Source organism: Desmodus rotundus, chromosome 2, assembly GCF_022682495.2.
Source record: "Desmodus rotundus isolate HL8 chromosome 2, HLdesRot8A.1, whole genome shotgun sequence".
Taxonomy (NCBI): domain Eukaryota; kingdom Metazoa; phylum Chordata; class Mammalia; order Chiroptera; family Phyllostomidae; genus Desmodus; species Desmodus rotundus.
Genome location: NC_071388.1, coordinates 52,034,769 through 52,060,025, shown reverse-complemented (window position 1 = coordinate 52,060,025; position 25,257 = coordinate 52,034,769). Strand labels below are relative to the sequence as shown.

Below are 25,257 nucleotides of genomic sequence, written 5' to 3'. Positions count from 1 at the left end.
TGAAAAAACAGAAATGTTAAAAACAGAGCATAAATGCACGAGAAAAACGAAGAATTCCACCTCTGTGGCAAACCCTGCCACGTTGTCGGCAATGAAGCTGCTTGGAAGGGATAAGTAAGTGGGAAGCAGTCTTTATTTTGCATAATTCTCTACATATTCTCAATCATTACCCATATTGCTTTCTGTTACAAATACACAAAATCACTAGCACTCAGAGGTACTATAGGCACTTTACACTTACCAACTCATTTATCCCCACAATACCCTGTGAATTTGAGCATTATAATTCCCATGAAGAAACTGAGGCTCAGAGAAGTTAATGTGCCTGAGGTACACAACGGAGCAGCAAACTGCAGGTCATAGCCCAACTCTGCATTACTCCGGAGCTTGAGCTCCTTTCACCACATAGGCTCATGGGTCGGATGATGGCACGACATGAAGCGAAAGACATTGGCAAATAAAGAATCGGGGCTAAACAAAAAAGCTATTTTATGACCATTGCATACACTTTCTACTACTTCTCACTTTTTCACAGAGGTTTTCCTGAGAATTGTTTCATTCCATAGTATAAGCTGATCAAGTTCACGGTTTATATTGTAATTTTTACTAGCACTGTAAAAGTAGTGCATACACATTATAAAATATCTGAAAAATATAGAAAGAAGAATACAAATACCCATATTCCTACTACCCCAAAACAGTATCTCTTTCCTTTCCCTATCATACCCCCTTTTAAGGACATCTTTGGCATCAATAATTTGGCACCAATAATTTAAAATAATGGTCCCTAATATTCTGAAAAATATTACCGGTAAATTTTAGTATTTTCTAACATACTAATCATTTTTGCCCTCTTTTATAAATAGTTTGATATTATTTTTCCCATCTAGTTACTGGGAATTTCAAATAAATGAATTTATTTAAAGTTACAGAGAAATCTGAAGTTTTAGTCCTTTTCCCCCATATTATTAGTTATAAAGAGGAGAAAATTGTATTCAATCTCTTAAGAGAAAAATAGTCCTCATTTTTCCTATGACACACTCTTAACTATATGAAAACACTATTAGACATACATAAAAGTTCATAATTTCACTGTTTATAATATAATCTATGTGCCAAAAAGTGTTTTTGAAAGTCAGAATTTATGAAAAGACAATTTTGATGAGCCAAGAATACAGAACGAATGTACTGAAATGGTTAAAAAAAAGTACATAAAGTATTTGAGATTGCCTGTCTACAAGTAATAAGGCTGTTAAAATGGGATCCTGCTGTTGCTGACAGAATTCAAACAAAGGCTTTTCGTTAGCAATAAAGTAGAAAGTGTCCTTTCCCTGAGCAAGTGGAGACTACCATGGCCTTACAGCCCAAGTTCCAATTGGTAGTGGTAATGGAGACGAAAAACAGCAATCAGCTCCAATACCCTGGTACCCTCCACCCTACCTGCCAGGAAAGTAAATTGGTTTAAAGGCTAGGAGGCGGGATAGGCGTACCAAAATATAACAGTAACTGCAGGACACATGGCAGAAAATTGAACAGGATTACAGATACTTCTGATCGTTTCTACAGGAGCTATAAACTTAGCCCTTTTTTCCTGTTCCTGTTGGTTTATTACTGCCAATTAAACTAGTTAGTACCATCGTCTGGAGAAAGTCATACATGCCCTAACTTTTTAATAGTCCATATTTTTGTGAAAGAGTTTAGTTAATACAGGATAAAGTATTCAGATAATGCCAGATCATCTACAACCGATTTATAATTCCTTCTTAAGCAATACTTTTCTTCTGCATATAGCCAGTTTATACCCTGGCAGTTATCGAAACTACTTGTTTCACCTCACCCTCATTAATAATGAATGGTATATTTAAATTTTTTAATATACAACAAATATCTCATTTTAATATATAATTTATCTGATTATTAATGAATATCTTCCTAATTACAGAAGCAATAAAGAAATATAAACAGTAAAGAAAAAATCCCTAATTTGGCAGTGAGATGGCAGCTACTAGGTAACATTTTGCTACATTTCCATATAGTTACTTTTCTATGCATATTTTTAACCTTGGATCACATTACATATACAGTTTACAATTCTTTTTTTCATTTCCTATATCATATTTTTCCATGTTCCTAAATATTCTTTTAAAAATAGTTTCATATATATGTAATTATTTATATTTTCCATCTTCTATTCTGAGATGTTTACGTTTTCTCAGTGCTACACGTAAGAATACAATTAACATTTTTATCCATATTTCTAACCATTTTCTAGGCAAACTCTTAGAGGAGGAAGCACTAGGTGAAAAAACATGAACATCTCTTTTCTGATACATGCTGCCAAAGTGCCACCCAAAATACCCCCAGCCCCTGGGGTAGGAAACTATACTGCTCCCTTGCCCTCAGTGCTTATTATTTTTTAAATAATATGATAAACAAATATTAGTATCTCACCTATGATTATCAGTAAGGTTTAATGTTTTATATTTTCTGAGATTTTTCTCATGTCCTCTTCTGCTTTCGGTGTTTTTCATCAATTTGTCAAATATTAAAACAATGAACTTGTAATATATGCTGCAAATATCTTTTGCCAGTTGTCCATCTGCTTTCTAAAGTTCGCTTGATATCTGAATTCCAGAAATTTAACTGCTATACAGCCAAAGGCTGTGCCACTGTGATTTTTTCCCAGTGTTTTTATGGTTAGAAAAGTCCTTCCATTCCCAATCAATTAAACATTCACCTACATTTTCTTCTAGTTTTATGATTTCATTGTTTATTTTTAATTCTTAAATTAATGTAGAAACTAACTTATATCTTCAACTTAACCTGCAAAATGTTCCAAACTAAAATACTTGTCCACACTGATAAAATTATGGAAATATGATTGATTTTAAAAAGGTTTCCTGAAAGCAATATTATTCTTGCAAGTGTCTACTTACTTTAAAGCAGTATTTTACAGATTAAAAGAAATCTGTTTTCTTAAGACAAATAAATTTGGGAAAAGAATGGCAATGGGGTAGGAGATCTATTTTGATTTAAAAATCCAAATTAATAAACATTTAAAAGAACTAACTACTACAGTTGGTTGTGATGATCGTTTTGTTCGATGGTTAAATAGTATATCAACAGCTCCCACTACTTCAGAGTCTACTGCCAACAAAAGTGCATCTGTGGACTTTAAAAAATAAGTTAAAAATGAAAATGAAGGATAAAAAGGTAAACTATTTATTTTACTAATTCATAAGTAAAAAATTTAAAAAATTTAAACTGTATTATATATAGTAATTCTGGATTTTCAAAAACTTAGACTGTGCGAGCAGTACATCCCCTTTCCTTAGCAGTACTTGTACGTAGCACAATACACGTACGTCTGTTTTGGTTTCACCACATGAGTTGGTAAAATAATGAATGCTTGATAGAAGGGTTTATTAATGAAATAGTGCTAATCTATGCAGTAGTTAAAGCTGAAAATATTTTCCAAGATCTTTACCCTTGAACTTGGGACCAAAAGAATCTTAACATTCCAACTCTATAAAAGATATTGCCAAAAACTAGTACTACAGGTAAAAAATTCTGTGCAGTCTAATAGAAATGATCATCAATACAACCATGAAGATAGGAGACCATGGAAACTATATAAATAGAGGGTGCACCCTCTGTTCTCATCTTGAAAACATACATGGCTGTCTTAAATGTACAAGTTTGAAATTAATATGAGCAATTTAATCAAGTAAAAACCACAAAGAACTAGGCTACCCACGTCTTAGAGACAGGAAGAAAAAGTGACTTTGTAGTTTTACCCCCAAACTACAGTTCATTTTGAAGCTTCAACTTGGACAGGAGGAAAAAGTGATTAGAGGCTGAGGAAATGGGGACTTTCAACTCTCTGTAACAAAGTCTACATACAGTTTTATTACGATACTTGGAAGCTGAGACGTCAGGTTTTGGAGTTTCTTTTCTTTTGTTCTTTAAGGAGAACCATAAAGGCAGAAGGGAAAAATGGGGATAAAAAATGATTTAATCTAAGAAAATGCCCTGATTATTTTCAACCTGTACATTTTTAAACTGTAATGATCTTTATCAACTATTTAAATCAATGTTCTCTTAAAATGAAAATACCAGATCTTTAATATTCTTCATAGCTGGAAGGAATAAAGGTTTCATTACTTTATCTAGATGTCAAAAAATAGGACTAAAAATTACAGACTTTACCTGAATTTCTAAAAATAGGAGTAAGCATTCCCAAAACAGTATTGGGAGCCACATTCAACCATTAGGAACCACCCATGTGTTCTCACAGGGAAAAACTCCCCACCCTGATAGGAAACTTAATTCATTTTTTTATTCCCTAAAACTTTTAGGGTTCATTGGGCTGTAGCCTGTCCTTTAAAGTCTAGCATTATTAGTCTTCTGCTTTGTAAACATTTCTCTTAGGTTTTTAGTTTTTACTGTATTTGGTCAGGTGAAGCAAAAACCAAAAAGAACCATATGTTCATTTCTATTTAACATTTAATTCCTGATTTAAATTTTATTCTACAAAGATAACTATAGTAATGCCATTGTCATTACTATAAAGTCAAAGTCAAAATACCAGGCAATTCCAACCATCGGACATATAACCATGGGTCCAGTTGTAAATTCCCCCCCACCTCCCCCAAAAAGCATATTGGGCATCATTTCCCAGAAGGAACTGCCTTAACCACACTGACTTAGAGTTGTCTATGAATGATGGATATCTGGTTTCCCCAAGTACCTTTCAGGTCTTTACTGAATAAGAGAACAGATAGATTAAAACCAGCAAGGTAGGGAGGAAGAAAATAATTGCTACAAGTTAATGTGAAAAGAGAAAGTATCAGTACAGCAAAATCATTATCAGCACACAGCAGTCTGAAGCCATTTAATATAAGGACAAATGTGTTTAATTTCAGACTAAATGAAGCAAAGTAAAATGATTACATCCTCAATGATTCCTACTTATGATGGTAAAGTTAAATTCTATTCGGATACACTATTTAGTAAAGAAAAAAGAAAGATTCATGTTAAATCTGTCAATTCTTACAAGGATAAGCTTCAGGTATATTCATTTATGTAAAGAAAAGCCATAGAAATAAGGAGTGACCATCAACTTACTCTGTATGGCATGTTATTTGATAAATCAAAGGTATTTCTGAAAACAATGTTTTAAATTATTTAAAAATACCTATAGGTATACGAAATGTCCTCATTAGTTTTGCTTCCCAATTTCTCACAGATATTCGATCACTGCTTACTAAAATCTATTCAATTATATACTTATTATGTATTAATGAGGCTGCTATCTTCCTTCTCACCTCAGAATTTTCAACAATTCCCATACTCTTTAAGTTCAGAATAAGAAACTACTTCTTTCCTTTCTGAAGCTAAATAGTCCACCTTGGACTTCTATATAACGCTCTTCTGTATTTATAGGACCTTGGTTCTTCACTCACAGACACAGCAGTCCTAGTCCCCACCTCCCAAAACATGAAATACTTCCTCACTCTTTGCTAACTTGACTTGATCTTATCTTCTTACCACTCAAGTGTTCTTCCTCTCACTTCATCAAATTCTCAAACCCATGCATATCATTTTCTTAATTCTACTGATGCAAATTTCAGAATCCAATGGCTTTCCCTGCCACCTCCTTTTCCTTGATTTCTAAGCATCATATTAAACCTGTTAGTATGTTGCACTAACACCAATGTTGCACTATCCTAACTCCTTCGATGACACCCTTCCCTTCCAGTGCCCTTTATTAACATAGATGTTCCCTAAGAAAGAACTGGCACTGATTGTCTGCTCTTCTCTGTGATTTCACGCACCCTCACCATGTGGGAGGGCCATCTCCATGGCTGTGTGTGCTGCATCCCTCCAGCCTGACGGCTCCCCAGAGATGAAATCTTCATCTGCAACTGTCCACTGGAGACTGCCTGATATCCCCAAAATAAATAACGCTAGAGCCAGAATTCATAGTTCTCTGCCCCAAGCTTGAGTTCTATTCTTAACTTCCTATGTTTCTTTCATCCTCCCAGTCACCCATTTCTAAGATTTCCAATTCATCCTGGACTCCTCAATTCTCCCCTCCAAATTTAAATGCTCACTAAATTCTATCACTTCTTCCTCATAACGTCTTTCGTATCTGCCACCCCCTCCTATTCTTGCAGCCACTATTCCAGTTCAGGCTTCAACCTCTTCACATCTGGATTACAGACTGCTCACCGAAGCTACAGCCTTCCCCACTTCCATTTTCTGTACACTAAGCACAGCCACTAGAACAGTTTTTCCGAAATAACACTGGTTAGATCACGTCCTTTCTCGAGATCACTTTATGATCCCACTATCTATCATATAAAACCCAAACTCCTTAGCCTGGCAATCAGACCATTTTCCTCAGTTTTCTTTTAGCCATTTTTCCAAATACTTCCCACTACTATCCACTCCAAATATTTTGTTTAAAAAAGCTAAATCAATTCACTGTCTCAAGGATACACACTGCAGATACCTGTGTTTACATTCTTCTTCACATCCCCCGTTCTGGCCTGTCTACACATTTTTTAGCATAGTTTTGGGTACTGAGCAAAAGCATGGACTCTAGAGGCAGAACCTGTGCTCAAATTCCAGGTCTGCCATTTATACAGTGACTTTGGACAAGTTACTTATCCTCTCTGTACCTTGGTTTCCTCCTCTATAAAATATGATAATAATAGTACCTATCTTACAGGGGGCTATTGTGAGGATTAAAGAAATCGAATATATTTAAGGTTCTTGGCACGCAGTAGTGCTATATACATATTAGCAATTATTAAGATTTCAAAGCTCAACTGACACTCTCCCATGAAACCTTTTTTGATAGCCCCAAGCCACAGTGATCTTTTCTTTTCTATGTTTCCAAAACATTTATTGTAAACCTCAAAAGTTTAAGTATAAAACAGGGTTTCTCAATAGTGGCATCGTTGACATTTTAGGCCAGATAAATTTGGGTTGTGGGGACTGTTCTGGGTATTCATTGTAGGATGTTTAGCAGCACCTGTGGCCTCTACTCATCAGGTGCCAGTAGTAACCCACCCCCCATGGCAACACCAAATATGTCTCTACATATTGCCAAAAATGCCCTGGTTGGGAGCAGGGGGTGGGAATTGTCCAGCTGAGAGCCATAAGTATAATACAAGGTAAAATACATGAAAACACTCAAAGTAACATGCTAGGGTCAAGTATTGTACTGTTACCATTCAGCACTTATCAAATATACTTTTGCTTTTTAAATGATTTGAAATTCATGTGTACTTTCATTGTCCAATTAATTTTAATATCCTTTAGTACAGAACTCATGTTTCACCTCTTCATTTCCACAATTACACCCAATTGAAGGCCTTGCCATTTGTTGATAGATACATAGGACATAGGTAACCCGAGACAGAACTCAGGGAACTGGAAAAAGCATGAAATTTGCAGTCAGAAGATCACATTCAAATCTTAAGTTTGCCCTTAGTTTAGAATTTGGGGCAATTCATTAAAGTCTATGAGCCTCAGTTTTCTGATCTATGAAATATAACATCCATACAGGCTAGCTATGATGTTCAAATGTAGCCAGGTATGTGAAAGAACCATGTATATACTGCAGATTGTATATACAGAATCATGTGTAAGACAAACATGACTATTATACCATCATACTGCCTTTACCCAGAATCATCCAGGACCTCCTTTATGACCTTATTTTCTATGTAACCGAAGCTTATGCCTTTCAGTGTCTAACTTTTAAATTTAAAACTATTTTGATGGAAGTTTTCTGCTTTTAGAAGTTCAGTATATATTCTTCTTCCTTCTAAAGCAATAGGTCCTGAACATAACTTAATTTGTCTTTACTGACTCTGGGCCATTATTGCAGACATTAATCACCATTCTAGCACACAGTTCCTCAGAGACTGTCGTATATGCAATGCTGCTGACATCTTTATTAAGTAGTCGGGGATACTGTGCCTCTCTTGTTCTACTGCGGGTCTCATGCCCGTCTGCAGCTCTTCTCTCTATGGATGAAAAAACTAAGTAACTATGTTTGTTAAAGTGGAATATAAATGAGCAAACATAGACTTTGAAGGAGGCTCCAGAAATGCTCCTCTGACTAAAGTTCCTAAGTGGGAAACTTCCAGGCATCTACTCTGGCTGGTTGCTCAGAAGTATTTTTTACTTACTTTCTGGGTCTCATTGGTGTTCTGGATAACTGAAATTGCCGGGAAAGCAATTTCTTTTTCTACTCTAAATATGTATAGAGACAGTGCCATATGTTTTACATATAACTAACCCACTTACATGTTTAAAATCTTCTGAGTGCTTCCTGATGCCACTCAAAAAATATATATGTGCCTTACTAAGTTAAAGCTACAACAGAGCAAACAATCATACTATTTGGAAAAGAAAGAGCCAGAATTCATGTGCTGAGTCCCATCATAAATTAACTTTAAAAAAAGGAAAATATTATTATTGTTCCTTCAGAATCTCTTGACTGAATTCTTTCAAGACTTATACTCATGCCGTTCTTCTACCTGAACTGATAGAAATATGAAAAATCAGTATTTTCCAGTTTAAAAATATTCATTAGTTACAAGTGAACATTAAAATTAAGGCTTAAAGGAACATTTAATAAAACAGGAGAAAATCAGAGTCGAATTGAAAATTACTTTGTGAGTCAGGAGCTTTGTTCTTATGCTTGTAAATTGCATGGGTCACAGAAAAATCTTTCCCCCTCTCACTTCTAGAACACTTGTATATTTTTAAATATATAATATTATAATAATATAAATAATAAAAACAAAGTCATCTTTAATAAGTCATGATAATTTACCTCTGTCAGATGTTGTAAAACATATAAGATCTGGGAGCAGGGGGAGTGAAAGTTGGGAGAAAAAAAATCAAGTCAAAATCAAGTTTTAATAAAAGTCTTTTGATTTGTTTTTATAACTTTCCATGGCTCAAACCAAATAAAAAGTGAAAAAGAAAGAGAAAGAAAGGAAGGAAAGAAAGAAAATGGGGAGAAAGGCAGGGAGAGAGGAAACTAGAAGAAAACATAGCATATTCAATAATACTTAGGAGCTACTGAATAAAATATCTAGCCTTGTTGTACCTGACAATCGTAGTCCAAAAGAAGCTGCAGAATATCCAAATTTTCGTTTTCAATAGTTATTGTAACAGCATTTCTCCCAAGCACATCTACGCAATTTATGTTCAAGTCACCTGAGCTGCTTTCCTCCAAAATCTTTTTAACCATATAATAGTCACCTAAATACAAATACAAATATAATTTAATATTCATGACATATTAAATATGAATGACTGTAAAGAAAGCATAGCCTGTTGATTTAAGAGAGTGAAAAAACCTAAACTCATTTTTGTATATGGAAATGTGCAAAGAAAATGTGAACATTTCCTTGCTGAAAACTTATACCCTGATAAAAGAATACATCAGCTACAAATATAAAACATTAAAAAAAATTTAATGTGCAGTTTGAAATAAAAGTTGCTAGCATAAAATTTATAACTGAATGATAAGGAAACTTTTAGAAGATATTTAAAACCATAAAAAATGTCCAAAATCACAAACTAGAAACTAGAACAATTATAAACTTAAAGTTTTACGTCTCAAATATGTACACAAATTTCCTTATATATCATAATAGTTAAAAATGAGATCTTGTAATAAGTGGAAGGCATTACGAAGAGATTTCACATACTTTGGCAAAGCAGTGTGAATGTGTACATGCTTGACAAAAGAATACCTGAAATTCCTCTCCTCTCCTCCCCACTCTCCCAAAACACACGCACACTTGTGTGCGCACACACACACACCCCTTACCTATAAATGAAGCTGTTTAGCTTAAATGGCCAGGAAACATTTAACTCACAAAACTCCAAGGTGGGACTAGGATTAATGCTGGTAGAGGCCGAAGAAAGAATATTTGAAAGTAAAATTTTAACCTATCAGGAGCACGCATATTTTCTCCTGCCTAACTCTAGCCCACATCAAAACAGCTGACCCATAGGGAAAAGTAGATTATGGCGGTAATCATTTTCATGGGGGCACACTATAATTGTCTGCTTACTAGCTGGTGCAGTAATAAGGGGACTCTCAAAAGAGAAATGCTAATTAACTAGACAAAGAAAGCAAAGTGAGTTTTGTTTATTTTTATTTTACTTTTTAAACATAACATGAATAAACCATTTTAAGTGACTTGCAAATACAGTTGTTCTTTTAGACATCTGTGAATAAAAAAAGAACAGGAAAAAAACAGAAAAAATAAAGGAAAAAGAAATGAAAGATTTCATGATACAGAAAGAGTAAATCCTAAAACTTTACTAAGTGAATAAGAAAGGTAACAGATTTTTGGGGGGGGAGTAAAATTTCAAATAGATCTGCAATTATTTTTGATCAATGACTTTAAAGTCTCCCATGTATTTTGGAAGAAGTTGAACCCTTCCTTCCTTCCTTCCTTCCTTCCTTCCTTCCTTCCTTATTTTTTGAAAATCAAAACCCGTTTTTAGTGATGCACCCACATCATTGACCCACAATTTGGAAGGCATGGTAACCTTAATACAATATTCGTCATCAAAGCAAACTGAAATACAAAGAATCTGAAATGACTTTACAGTGACATGATACCTTAATAAGTTAAGGAAGTGGAGTGCTGCTCCCTAACTGCTTTCTCATTTCCTGTTCTTTACAAACTCTTCTCCTGTCTTGATTGAGGCTTTCAGTTGAGGAACAGGCTCAGCTATCATCTTCTCTTTGAAAGGGGAGATTTTTCAGATGCCTAGATTCTTCTCAATGCCCTTTTCCCCAGTAGCATTGGTTTAGAGAAACAAGAACTGTTTCTCGGGACTTGGAACATTCGACAACTCCTTCCTTTCTACTAACTGCATGCACAAGGGAAAAGACAAACTGGGCTCCAGCATATGCCATGGACAGGGTGGCAGAGCCTGCTCCAGCTTCAGCCTTGACTACCTGCGTGCCACCCCCAAATCCGCCCAGTGAGGGTTGTCTGCTAGTCCTGGGGAAAGTCCACCTTGAGAGCGAACTGAGAGATCAGGGGTATGATGGTCTTTCCAGCACGGTCACCAATGACAAGAACATTGACTCCAGCTGGATCCAAACCCTTTGGTTCTGCAACGAATGTGTTGGCTCTAACAATATCCAGGGTTGTCACTCCAAAGACCTTATTAGGGTTGTATACTCCATGTTTCTTGAAAACTTCAGATGTGATTGGGATGGTGGAATTAACAGGATTTGAAATGAGGCAGATCATGGCCACAGGGCAATGCTGGTCACAGGCAGCAGTCAGGTTGGCCATGACTGTGGCATTGATGTTGAGCAGGTCATCCTGTTTCATGCCCGATTCCAATTGTAATAACTACCAAATCACAAGCTTTCAGTCAGTCTGGCCACTGCCCAGTTCCCAGGTAGCCTTCCTGAGTGGCTCTGGTCTCAATGTGGCTCACATCTGTGGTCACTCCAGGTGAATGAGCAATATCATAGAGGGTCAGGCGGCTCACCAAAGGGTTGTTCTTCAGAAGCAAAAGAGGCTGTCCAATTCCTCCAGAAGCCCCAAGCACAGCTACTTTGCACTGCTCTGGGCCAAGGTGCAGAAGCTGCAGCAGAGAGAAGTGCAGGGCGGCCGACCATAGAGGACATCACTGGGACAGGTGGGGAGAGGACAGCAAGCCAAGGAGCAGGCAGGGTGAGGGAGGGGAAGGGCCACGTTACTCCAGTGACCTCCACACTGCTCAGGGCCTCCTGGCTCCGCTGCTGAACCCTAACTTTCTTGATGGCCCATTTCCTTAGTTCTCTCAAGAAGAAAACTCATCACAAAAAGAAATATTTTCCTCACAGCACTACTAATTAATAGATACTAACGTTCCATGACAAAAACTTTATAAAACACCTTACAAAGTAAAACTCTTAGTCACAAGTTGAACTGATAGTGAGCACACAGAACAGTGAAAATTTATCACTATTACCGGAATATATAAAACCTTATTTCAGTATCTTAGTAGAATATTACTCATAAAAACTACCATATTTTCTTTGCTTTCATAATGTGTCTAAGTGAGAATTTTCAATTTATCCTGCTTGAGATTCATTAGGCTTTTGAATCTAAGAACTTCTGCCCCCATTAATTCTGTAATATTTTCAGCTATTATCTGTTCAAATATTCCTCCATCCCTATATTCTTTTTTCTTTTGTTGAAACTTCGATTAGACATTTTGGATCATCTCATTCGATTTCTATGTCTACAAAGATTTCTTATTTTCCTCTTTTTCCTTATTTTCCTGGAGAGAAATCCTTTAAGGTTTCAAAGACTATTTCTACTATAGCCAGGGGCTATACAAGGGGAAAAAGCTTAAAAATCAAAACCTTGTAAATAACTTTCATCCCTAAAAATAATAAAAAGTCAAACCCTGCCACAGCTGACACACTCATGCAAATGAAAAATTACAGGCTATAGTCAAAGGACCTTACAGGAAACCTAGAGTGCTTCCTAAGCATTCACAAAAAATTTGTATTTGCAAGTCATTTAAAACAATATACTATTTCCAAAAATTACAGAAAAGTCTTAATATTTAGGATGAGTGTACATTAAAAAGAGGTTAAAAAATTTAAAAATACATGGCAAAAAGCTACAGAGCAAGGATTACAATTAAAAATGCCTTCATATGTCAAACAAATATATGAATGTTTTCCATTTTATACTGATGTTGCTTTTAAGAGTTACATACATCTTTCTTTTTTCTTTTAAAATATAACATATAGAAAGAAATGCAACATAATCTGTTTACTTTTTTGGCAAGATAGTTCTTTTTTCAGTGAAGGATAAAGAATGTTTTTCAATCAATTCCACCAGTCTACCAATTCAACAGCCGGTCTTCCCAGACCCTGCTCCAAAACTGTCTCCCCTACCGACCCCCACTTGCACCCGTGTATACTATGGCCCACAGTCCAAGCCACCACCTGTCTCCTGGACTTTGCAATAGCCTCCTTACTGATGTATCTGCCTGTGATCTGGCAAAGGGACCAACAAATACTTTCTGTAAAGGGCCATAGAGTAAATATTTTCGGCTTTGCAGGACATACTATCTCAGTCACAAATATTCATCTCTGCCCTCTGTAGCTCAAAAACAGTACACAAATGAGCTCCAATAAAGCCTTATGTATGCGCACTAAAGTTTGAATTTCATATAATTTTCATATGTTATAAAATATTATCCTTCTTTTGATTTATTCCCAACCATCTGAAATGTAAAAACCATTCCTAGCTTGTAGGCCTTACAAAAACAAGTGGTGTACAGACTTGACTTGTGGGCCATAGTTTGCCCACCATCGCTCTGGCCCCACCCCTTTAATGCATTCTCCACCCACCAGCCACAGAGATCTTTTCAAAACTCAAATCATATCAAGTTTATAATCCTCAAGATTTTCCATCACATTTAAAATAAATGCCAAAATCTGTATTGTGGTTTATTAATTTTGGACCTGGGCTTTGTTACTACTCTGAATTTACTTTGTGCCACTATCCTGCTCACCAAGTATGATCCTTCTAGACCAACTATGATCCTCCTAGAGCAGCGATTTTCAACCCTTCTGCCACAGCACACGGGTGTGCCACGAAAATTTTTTAAACATGCAATAGCAGCCTATTTAGTCAGGACACTGACATCTTTCCCTTAGATTGTCAAATAAAAAAAATGACAGCAGCCAACACAACAATAGCTGTCTGGTGTGAATGAATTAAAATTATACCTATTTTTCTTTGTCAGACCAGCAAAAAAAATTTTTTTTGGTGTGGCACATAATTTTAGTAATTAATTTATGAGAAAAAGGTTGAAAATCACTGTCCTTGGCTAGTGTTTTCCAAACTGGTCTATAGGTCTACAAGAGGTTACAATCCAGTAGCACTTATGAAATCAATGTAGTGAGTACTTAATTTAAAAAAGTGAAACTATATAAAATACCAGGGTAATTTCATGGATCCTCAGCAACAAATTCACTCTCACCAATTGTGATAAACCCTTGAGAAATACAGTGGAGAAATGTTACAATATCAATTAAGAACAGTTGATTTCATCTTTTCTTCATTAGCATCTAGTTTTATTTTCTGGCATTTGATGGTAAATTTCAACGTCACTGACGGGGGAACATTAATGTTGATCAGTTTAGTTTTATAGTAACCAAATGTTCAGTTAGTTGTGAACTATGGGATAACTTATCTGTCAAAAAATCTATGAAGCTTTTCAAACCAAGTTTCTGTAACACACTTTTTGAATGTGGAAACTTCAACATCTAATTAAACTATTACTAAAAACACTTAAAACAGAAGATTTTATTAAGAGGAAAAAAGATGAAGAAAAAAATACAAAGACATGACCAAATTCAATTGGTGGATCTGGAAATAGAAATAGTAATAATATTAATTAAAATGTTAACTCTACAGAAAACTTCAAATTAGTTTGAACCAAATTCCAAAAAGAACAAAATACATGCAAGAGTTTTACAGTGAAGATGATTTACGATGTGATTTTACTAAATGTGTAAAACCCATGCACCCCAATGTATTTGTAATCATGTTACTGTGAATGAAACCTTCAAAATAAAAGATACTCAGAAACACGATACACTGAACTCTCCACAGTACTTTGAATATTTATGAAAGAACATAATTACTACCATAATTTCTTAGTCATTTATGACTATTAATGATAATGAATGTCAACTGGCAAAAGAGCAAAGATTCACATTGTTACAGGATAAACTATACTCACAGCATAGAAGGTAATGCTGAATTTTTTATGGTAAATTAGTTAATAAATTAAAAATTATTAACAGCATATTTCTTTAATCCATTAGAAGAACAATCAGAAGCAATGTTTGTTTTGTTATTAGAGTCTGATATATGACTTGAGATCCAATTCACAGTGATGTTGCAAGGTGCATAAAACTTTATATCAGTTATGTAGTAATAGTTTCATAAAGTATTCATTGTATTGCTTAAATGTAATCTCTTAATACATTTGAATTATATATATTCATAGAACTGAAAAAGTACACTATTGGGTCACTGTAAACTGAGCTAAAAAGTATAAAAGAATTATGATGGAGCAACAAATATGACCAGAAAATAAACATTTTTTAATTAACAGAAACTACTGTTAACAGTGCTGAGCACCACTTTATATATCACAAAATTTTGACATCCAAGGAAATTCCACTGAATCTCATAACTACAGTATATTAGTATGGTACTGGAATTCTTTTAGTCCTGATAATTAATCCATTTAGTCTCTTAAAAGTCACTATTTACCACCTCTTAGAGATAGCTTTTGAGCTCCTTACATAATATTAAAAAACTACTCCTAGATCTTAAACTTCTCGGTATCATTAAATTTGGTGGAGTCACTTATGAAGAAGTTATTTATAGCACTGAAAGCAGGGAAGAGGAGGAATTATTCTTAGGTAGCAATGACACCCACACAACAAAATTTAATTTCTTAACACCCTTCCCCAAAGTCTATAATATACAAGGTAAAGGGGTTTGGCTTAAGCTACATTTTTTAACTGCCCAGATAAAAGATTGTGTACTAAGAATATCCCATCTTCCAAAACATAAATAGACTACTTACATTAAATTGAGCGTTGTTTCTTCCCTTCAGGCAGATTAGTCACAAACATAAACTTTTTTCTTTTTACTTGCTTATTTATTTGTCACCCAAGGATGTTTACTGCTTTTAGAGAGAGAGGAAGAGAGAGAAACCTCATGTTTTGAGAGAGACATGGGCTGCGTCCTGTATGTGCCCGACTGGGGGCTCTAACTTTCAGTCAAGGTATGTGCTGCCCTGACAGGGGATTGAACCTGCAATCTAGGCATATACCCTGACTGGGAATCAAACCCAAAACCTTTTGGTATAGTGGATGATGCTCCAACCAACTGAACCACCCGGCCAGGGCAAATATACTTGTTCTTCCCTTACTGCTTCTCACAAGAGCACAGGAGAACGCCGCCATTACAGAAGAAGCTCCTAAAGGATAGGGTTGTAGTCAGTTATTTTTTGGTGATGTATCTTTCCTGAACTTATAAATACATTGGGATGATGCCTTATAGAAAGGAGCAGCAAATTAAAATGAAATAAAAAACACTCGTGGAGTCCTGACTGGGAGGGAGGCTCAGATGGCTGGAGCATCGTCCCATACACCACAAGGCTGCGGGTTCGATCCCCTGTCAGGGTGCTGGGGTAGGCAACCTATGGATGTTTCTCCCTCTTTCTCTCTCCCTATCCCTCTTTCTCTCAAAATTAATAAAGGTATCATCAGGTAAAGATAAAAAAAAACCACTTGTGGACTCACTACAAAGAAACTCAAATATTACAGTATTTGAAAAAGCTCAATGCTCAATGACTAATGTGTTATAAATAAACTATCCACTAAGATTTTGGTGATTAAAGTTTGTTTTGTTATTGTTAAAACAGCAAGGAACCATATACTATGCACCATTGGTGACTCGAAAAATTCTCCTGCACAAAGTACTTAAATGCTATGCTTAATGACAATTTGTGAAACGTTAGTAGAATTTTGTCTACACTATGCTCCTTACCTCTCCTTTCTGAGAAGTTTTCTTCCCTCATAGCACACACCTGCTTAATTCTCTGTCAACATAAAACTTCCTAGTACCCAGGAAGTGGTCAACATAACATGCCCAGTACTCTTAACTTTTTCTTCCCACTGCCATGTTCTCTAACCCCTTCCAAATCAAAATCTCTTCTCAAATAGCTTTAAAAAAAGTCCCATTAAATACAAGTGTATTAAGTAAGGTGTTATTAAAACAGCAGCTTTGGTCGCACTTGCCAAAGTTGTACTTCCCATGTGGCCCCTCCGCCAGCTGGGCACCTCAGATGAGAGCTGCGCCCAGGCCAGCTCCACCATCTGCTGTGGGCTCACCTGCTGCCACCCCCCAGCAGCCAGGTCTCATGGCCCGGATGGCAACCACGGCAGCTGGTGTGGCTGTGGGCTCTGCTGTCGGCCACACGCTAGACACGCTAGATCATGCCGTCACTGGGGGCTTCAGTGGAGGAAGCAATGCTGAAACCTCAAGGCCTGACATCACTCACCAGAGCCTCAAGGAACTCAGCTGTAATACCAGCAGCAGCAGCGGTTTGGCCCATGCCACTATGAAATAAAACACTTTTTGGAGTGTGCACAGAACCAGGGTGACCTTAAGCTTTGTGAGGGTTTCAGAGATGTGCTGAAACAGTGCAGATTTGCAAATGGATTAGCCTAATCGAGAAGTTCGTATTGAAGAAATGGAAAATCATCACTCATGACCATGTTAATTTAGTATGAAGATATAATTGATAGTGAAAGTATAAGACTACCAGTTAAACCTCTCCTATCATTAATAGTTTCCTTGCCTCAGAATTGCAGTGGAACAGTGTTCTTACTATATAGAAGCTCCCTGAGGTGATACTGAGTTTGGGGCTGGGCAAATGTTTCTGTGGCCTCCTTAAACCAGCTCTTGTGATGTTACCACTTGTGAATCAATTAGAATAAAGTGATTTTCTTCCAAAACAAAAAACAAAAAAAACCCCAGCAGCTTTGTGTTACTTCCCCCAGAAATGTTGCCCACTTTAAAAGTGTGCTTAGCCCAAAGGCATACAAAGTTTATGTAGAAATTCAAGCAACAAGGCACCCAGCCTCATGACTCAGCAAATCACACCCCAAAGGTGACACAAGACTCTAGGCTAGACCCAGCCAAAGGATAAAGATGAAATTTAACTCTCTCCATCTCTCCTCTGACCTCATGCTGAAATTTCAAGAAGGTCCTCCTGACTTATTAATTGCAGATCAAACTCCCTAAAATGCTCTTCATGTGGAGTTGGCGGGGTCTGAATCCTGGACTGAATTCTTTCGTCATTTCCTTTTTCTATGAGCGACTGATTGTCAGCAACTTAAGGAGTTTGTTTATATACTTTTAGCTCATAAAAATATACTAAAAGATACCATCCACTCAACAGTGACTTCAAAAGAGGCGAATGAACATGGACTATATTTACTTCAGGTGCTCCCTAAAAACCCTATGAGCCTTTTCTCCAGCCAGCAGGCCTGAAGTAAACCATAGGCTCCCACACATAAGAGTGGCTCACTACCATGCCAATTTTCAGTGAGACAGGGTGGTTAAGAATTACTGCTTAATATTTCATAAAACAACACATTTGCCAGTTGGTGTTTCAATTAAACTTTACCTTTGAATTGCAGCATTCTATGTCTAAAAAGAATATGTGCACTTTCTGAGAATTTTGTGTACTTGAGCAGGGCCAGACTTAACTTCGTATCATTGGCACAAGAACTTTCAATTCACTTTTTCTTCTAAATATTTTAAAAGAAAGAAACCAGTTTGAATTTGAGATGATTTTCTGACCCATTTTCAAACTCAGTAATAGCCACTATTAGATGGCCACTACCTGGATCAGCATTTATATAGACCTACTGAACTCATTTACAGAAAATCCACCTATATAAACTATAAAATAAAAGTATAAAGTCTTTTCTTTCCCCTAGTTTTTTCCTTTACTCTTTAATCTGTGCTGACCTTTCAAAGGCCTACCCATCCACTAACATACACGTAACCACTTCATTTCCACAATGTTTGCTTTAGGAATTCTTTCTCAGTGTCATATATTATGAATATTTTGTACATGTAGAGTAAGACTGCAAAATGAAAAGGATGAGGAACATAGATGTTTTACAGTATATATACTCTGGTGCTATTAAAGCTTTTTGCTTGTATTAGATAAATTTAATCCACAGAAATCAAGTTTTATAAAACATTCATAGATAGCAAGTACAATCTTCAACTACTAAGTCCAAATGTAAATGTGTCTTTTCTAACACAAATGATTTGCATCCATTCATCTAAAACTAGATCAATATAACATAATGGTTAAGAGTACAGGCTTGCCCTGACTAGTGCGGCTCAGTTGGCTGGGCTTTAGTCCACAAAGCGAAAGGTCGCTAGTTCAATTCCCAATTCTCAGGGCACATGCCTGAGTTGCCGGTCCATCCCCCGTAGGGGCACGTACTGCAGGCAACCAATCGATGTAGGTCTCTCTCATAGATGTTTCTCTCCCTCTCTCCCCCTCCCTTCCCTCCTCTCTAAAAATAAATAAAATCTTTTTAAAAAAAGTGCACACTCAAGCCCTGGCTAGTGCGGTTCAGTTAGTTGGAGCTTCCTCCCGGAACCAGAGTCACCACTTCAGTTCCCAGTCAGGGCACATGTCCAGGTTGCAGGCTTGATACCTGGTTGTGGTGCTTGCAGAAGGCCAATCGGTGTTTCTCTTTCTCTCTCTCCCTCTCTCTCCCTCTCTCTCTCCCTCTCTCTCCCTCTCCCCCCCCCCCCCCCCCCCCGCCACCTTTCCCCTCTCTCTCGAATGAGAATAAAATAAACCTTAAAAAAAAAAAGTACAGGCTCAAAAGATCCAAGTTCTACTACCTCCTAATCAATGTAACCTTAGACAAAGTAACTTTAAAATGCTGCTAAGCCTCATTTCCCTCATTTGTTCAATGTGATAACAACAGATACAGCTCATGGAGTTGTGAGGATTAAAAGAAATCATTTATGAAAAGTATATGATCTTTGCCCCAAATAGCAGTTTTAGTAAAGAGTTCTCAATTGGTTTTATGAAAACTGCAATGTAATAGTGGAAACTATAGCTACTTAAGGAAATTTTCGCATTTTAGATTTGGTTTAGGTAACACTAAAAAAGGTTTAACAATATTAGTGAATGCAAAAAGGTAAAAAAATATTGCTATAATTCATATCTATTTTTTCCATGTAAAAGTATACCATAGTGTAAGAAATAAGCCATTTTTCCCAATCTAGCCCAAGAGCTCATTTTACCATACCTGAAACAGAAAATACCTATTTACTCTATGGGGAAAAAAGCATGCATAATTACAAAAGCCAAATCTCTCCAAGGATCTTAATGATGTTATAAAATGGGAAACTGACAGAGGATGCCAAGCTATTTCAACTGGCACTACTGGATTGGCTACAAGACTGTCATATATTGAAACTTTCTTTGAGCTATGTCATACAATAATCTTAAATATACACATCACACAGGTACTTAAACCATATTACTCAGTTTGACAGGAATATTAAATTCCCTTTCTTGACATAGTTTCTGTTTGCTTTAAAATAACCACAGCTCAGTAAGCTGGGGGAGATGCAGCAGTGATTTTCTCCTTCTAGTACAACTCAGTCTTTTCCCTCCCCTCTCAGGGATTTTGTTTTTAGGGAAAAGAACTAATATAATCCACTCCAGTAATAATAAACAATTTTACATAACCCATAGGCAATTACTTTTGAGAGGTTAAGATATATAGTCTATGCTTCTTTACACTTCCAAGACTATTCAAAGTTGTGTCCATGGTGGACTTTAACAAATACTTTCAATAAATAATACTACAAGAACATAAAAGTGGCTGACATAGGTGGACTTTATATGTCAATATGTTTGCAAAAGGTTGTATAAATAAAATCCTACTACAAAAGCAGTAAGAGAGGTTAGAGAGACTGTCACTTATTTAAAAAAAAATACTCATACAAACAAAAAATCCTTTGCAGCTAATCATTCCACAGTGTGAGCTATCCTTTGGGTTTATGTCCTGGAAGTCTGCATGATGCCACACAGAGCGTTCCTAAGTGAGCATGGCCATTGTAAGGTGTGAAAATTGATAAAGGGAAACTTAATTTGAAATGGTGTCAGGAGGCCAGAGGGGGTGCTCACATGCAGTACCAGGAGGTCAAATTAGAGAAAGGATTTCCCATCACTGACAGACCCCAACAGATGCTCAACGGGAAAGAATCACCAATGGTAGGCCCAATATGAAAGATATACATTGCCTCTCCTATAAGAAATCCACCACTCCAGCAACTCAGCCAATGAAAAACCATCATCACCCTTAACTTTCGATGTGCTCCAATTTAACTTTTGTTCAGAACTACCCTTCCCAACGTCTCTCTTCTCCATAAAATAACTTTCCTCTTGTTTGATTGTTGGACTTGCCAATGGCTTTTGCTGTAGCTTGCTTGTCCTGAATTGTAATTCTTTATTGTTCCCAAATAAACCCATTTTTGCTAATAAAATAACTTTCATTTTTAAGGTCAACAAAGGCAAGCTGAATAGATTTAGGAAAAAAATTGACAGCACTTTTTTACACAGAGAAAATAACAATCTTAGGGCGAGAAGTTTCCCATCCCTTTTATTATGTGCAAGAAAAGAAAGCAAGCTTAAGTGAACAGACTTTATATGCTCATAAAAGTGATGGACCTCCTGTTTTGTTTTGTTTTTAAGAAAAACATATTCCCCATTTTTGCCTCGTAATTATTTTGCACGGCCTTTATTTCTCAAAGAAGGCTCAGGAGCGATAAACCATCCTCCCCAATAAAAAGCACAAAGTTCTGCAAATTTGGAAAGTCTGGGACTATTTCCTCAGTCCAGCCTTGGTCTCCTCCTAAGACACTGATATATCTAATTCCAGTCAGCAGTCACTGAACAGCACGGCACTGGGTGGCTCAACTTAAATACTGTAATATAAGCAAGATTTTAATAAAAAGGAGAAAAAAACAGGTGAGAGCCCATACACACGAGGCACCTTGAGCAAGATCATGGAATTTTCTTACTAGACAAACCCTTTGGGCTTCCAAACAGAAAGAATGGAAGCCGCCAAAGGGAGACCAGGTCACTCAGGTGGTCGGTAGGAGAGGTAGGGTCCGGCCCCACACACCACCATCGAAACACGGGATGTCACCAAAGGAGGCCCGGGCGGAGCTGGCGCCTAGGTTCCCCTCCACTGGGAGAGCAAAGCAGGCCGACAGGTCGTCGCGGGGCATCTCAGGTGAGGCCGCTTGGTGCTGCGGGACAGACGCAGGCTCACGGGAAAGAGGGAGGGCGGCCCCAAATTGAGGCTGCTTAGAGGATAAGGGTGTGGAGGGCTAGGGCATCTGGAGCAGAGGAAGGGGCTGAGGTCTCACCCTTGTCGCACGCCAGCAAGAACAGCTTCTCATTCAGAGTGTTTTCCTCCTTCACCTCCCGCACATCCTTTAGCGCCATCACCTCGTTAGGCGAAGAGGAGGATGGGGAAGAAAGCAAGGAGGAGGAGGAGGCGCCCGAGGGGTCCGTGCTCGGGTACAGGGCCGCCATCATCGCGTCCCACGCAGGGGTCAGGCCAGGAGACGGGGGTGCAGCACACCCCGACCCCAGCCCCACCCCAGGGCTGGAAAACGGATGGGTCGTTCCCAGGGCTGCCTCTGAGCGCGGCCCGTGGGCCCTGAAGGGTGTCACGTCCTCCGGGAGCCAGCACTCGCCCTCCACGGACAGCCCCAGGTTGGTGGCGGCGCTTGCGCGGCCTCGGGGCCAGCGCCCCCTCCCCAGCCGTCTGCGCCCCGGCCGAGAGGGTCCTCGCCGGTCCGGGGACGACAGAGTGGCGGGCGCCAGGGCGGCGGCCGAGCGCGGGGCCGTGCCAGGAGCCGCGGGGGGCCGCGCGGTGGCGGCCTGGTTCAGGCAGAAGACCAGAGAGCAGTGGGTGACGAACTCCAAGAGGTGACTGCGAACCTAGGGGTCCAGATTTGTGAGAACCGCAGGCGGAGCTGCATCCCTAGGAGAGATGCTCACGACTCTCCGCACGTCATCTTCCGCTGTGCGTCAGCGATGACACTGGGCGGAGCCTGCAATGGTCCTGGTTGGGCGGTAGGCGGGGCCCGCCCCGCCCTGCCCCTCCCCGTGAATCCTGCCGGGCGCCAAACGGCTCCCACCGAGGAGGGGGTTGCACAGCCCCGACTTCTCGAACTCCTGGATGTTCCTGCAGCACAGAATACTCAGCGGTGTGGCTCGTCGAGCCGCTGACAATGTACGTTCAGTTGAACCCCCTTGTGGAATTGTCAGATTATTTCACATTCCTGTGTCCTCTGCCTCCCCGAGGGGCCGGAAGTGTCTGGTGTACTTATATTAGGCTAGCCACCCGCATTTCTGAAGACTCCCGTTTTAACAACTAGTTTGTGATTAGGGCCACCCGCAGCATTCCTGATGCCATACATTTACTCGCATGTAATTCAGGGCTATTGACATGTAACCACGGGCAAACACTTTTTTAGGATCCACTCTGCATCACAGCCCTTCAGTGGTTTCATCTTCACATTTATAAGCCTAACTTTAAAAGATGAGTACTATTTAGGCAAAGCTAACTGAGGCACAGACATGCTACTTCCTTGAATATTGTCTTACTCAAGCTTTAATTTAAAGCTGATTCCTTCACCTTTAAAACCTGGGGGGTAGGCATGTCCTGGAAATTATTTGGCCTGAATAATTATTACTGCTTCCAGCAACCAACCATACAAAAATCTAAATTGTGCCTTCAAGGCTTTAGGTTTGTAAGGCAACACATAAATTTACCGCCAAGTATCTTGTATTTGAGGGAAATACATCTTGTTCTGTTCAGATTGTTTTGTTCCATCCTGTCTCTGCCAATGCCAACTCCCAAATTTCTTAAATATCTTTCTCATCATTCAAAGTTCTCTTTAGATCTTCTCTAAGAGGCCTTGCTAGACAGGATTGTCCACCTTTCCAAACATTTTCATGTGTTTACTTCAAAATAGATTATCAACTGAGTCATTTTAACCTTTTTTAAAATCTGTAATAGGTCATAAATGTCCCCCATTCTGTAATGTTCAGTTCCAAGTTTGTGCATTTGTCAGCATGTCAAAGTTGCTCATTTTAAGTTTTTGGCCAGTGAACACAGTGCTACATACTTGGGTTTATGTGTGTGAGCTTACACAGTAAAACTTTTACTAAGTTAGCAGAACCACTCTAACCATGACCCATCCAAAAGTGCAAGTGTTTGAGGGTAAAAATGCAGATGGCACAGAGCTATTCATACCCCTTTTAAGTCTATGCAAGCTTCTGGGTTTAGGTGAGTCCCATAGAACTTCAATGGTACTGGGTTGATTTCTTAGATTCAGGGGAATTTCACCCTTTGTTACCAGATAGATTTAAGAGGCATTCCAAAGTATTAGAGGGGTTTTCTTCCTTCAAAGTAAGCCTGCATTGCAAGTGCATCCTGTTACTCAGAAGTCTTGGAATCAATTCAAATGCAGATGATTCTCTCCTGCCTCTCTGGCACATTCTTTATCTAGCACAAAGTGGGAGTATTTTAACATCCCCTACATGATGTTTATTTTGCTCTGTAATGTGGAGACCAATGATGGAGTTATAGTGAACAATGGAATGCAAGATTCAGAAGTAGCCCATTACTCAGAGCAACTTAACAAACCAAAGTATACAAAAGAAGAGCCATCTCCAACTCCAGTTGAGAGAAAACCCAGATTCCGATTTAGTCCTTCCTATACGTAGCATAGACTCTGTCTACATCTCCAAACTCCCTACCTCTTCTTCACTACTACTAGGCCATATTTGCCTAGTTCTTTTCCTAAAATGTCTACAAGCCTCTTCCTGTTTCAGAGCCTTTGCACTTGTTCCCTCTGCTGAACACTTACCACCTAGCTCATCATTCATATTGTCCAAATAGCACATCCTTAGAGACCTTCCCTGACCACCCAAAATAATCTTCACCCCAGTTCCCACATCAGTCTCTATCACATTGCTGTTTTGTTTCTCCCACTGCATTTATCACTACCTAAAATTCCCATCTGTCTATCATGTCTCCCCCCTTCCCATGGATAGAAGATTCATGAAATCATGAAACTGTCTACAGTTTTTTCTCTGCTGGATCTCCAGGGGCTAACATCATACCTGGTTCACAACAGACAAATTTATGTTATTGGATTGATTGATTCAAAGAATTATTCAGCACAAACTAAATGTGTAGTAATACGCATTTGGTCTTCACTGAAATTGTTCATGTTAAAAGACCAGAGAACTGCCCTGGTCCGGGAACTCAGCTGGTTGGAGCGTGGTACCCTGTACCAAAGGGCTGCAGGTTCCATCCCCAGTTGCGGTGCACATGGGAGGTAACTGACTGATGTTTCTCTCTCACTTACTTCTTTCTTTAAAATCAATAAACATATCCTCAGGTGAAAATTTTTTTAAAAAAAGACCATAGAACCACTTTTCTCTCCAACTATATTTTGCCATGTACAATGAGCACATTTTCGCCCAAATTTTGGAGGGAACTATAAAGATGCGCAT

At 38.2% G+C, this 25,257-nt stretch overlaps 1 protein-coding gene and 1 pseudogene across 2 annotated transcripts in view; both read right to left on the bottom strand.

The window, feature by feature from the left end:
• TRPC1 (transient receptor potential cation channel subfamily C member 1) overlaps positions 1–22,745 on the bottom strand; it is a 71,627-nt gene extending 48,882 nt beyond the window's left edge. Inside the window, exons 1-2 of one of the 2 annotated variants that reach the window (XM_024556325.3) lie at positions 22,089–22,745; positions 9,137–9,291 (exon numbers count right to left, since the gene is read on the bottom strand). In XM_024556325.3, coding sequence (XP_024412093.1) covers positions 9,137–9,291; positions 22,089–22,260 — 327 coding nt within the window. In that variant the 5' untranslated portion in view covers positions 22,261–22,745. The remainder of the gene's footprint in view (positions 1–9,136; positions 9,292–22,088) is intronic. The other variant, XM_045192051.2, reaches the window with a different exon arrangement.
• On the bottom strand, positions 10,714–11,408 carry LOC112300920 (malate dehydrogenase, mitochondrial pseudogene; annotated as a pseudogene).
• Positions 22,746–25,257: the final 2,512 nt, after the last annotated feature.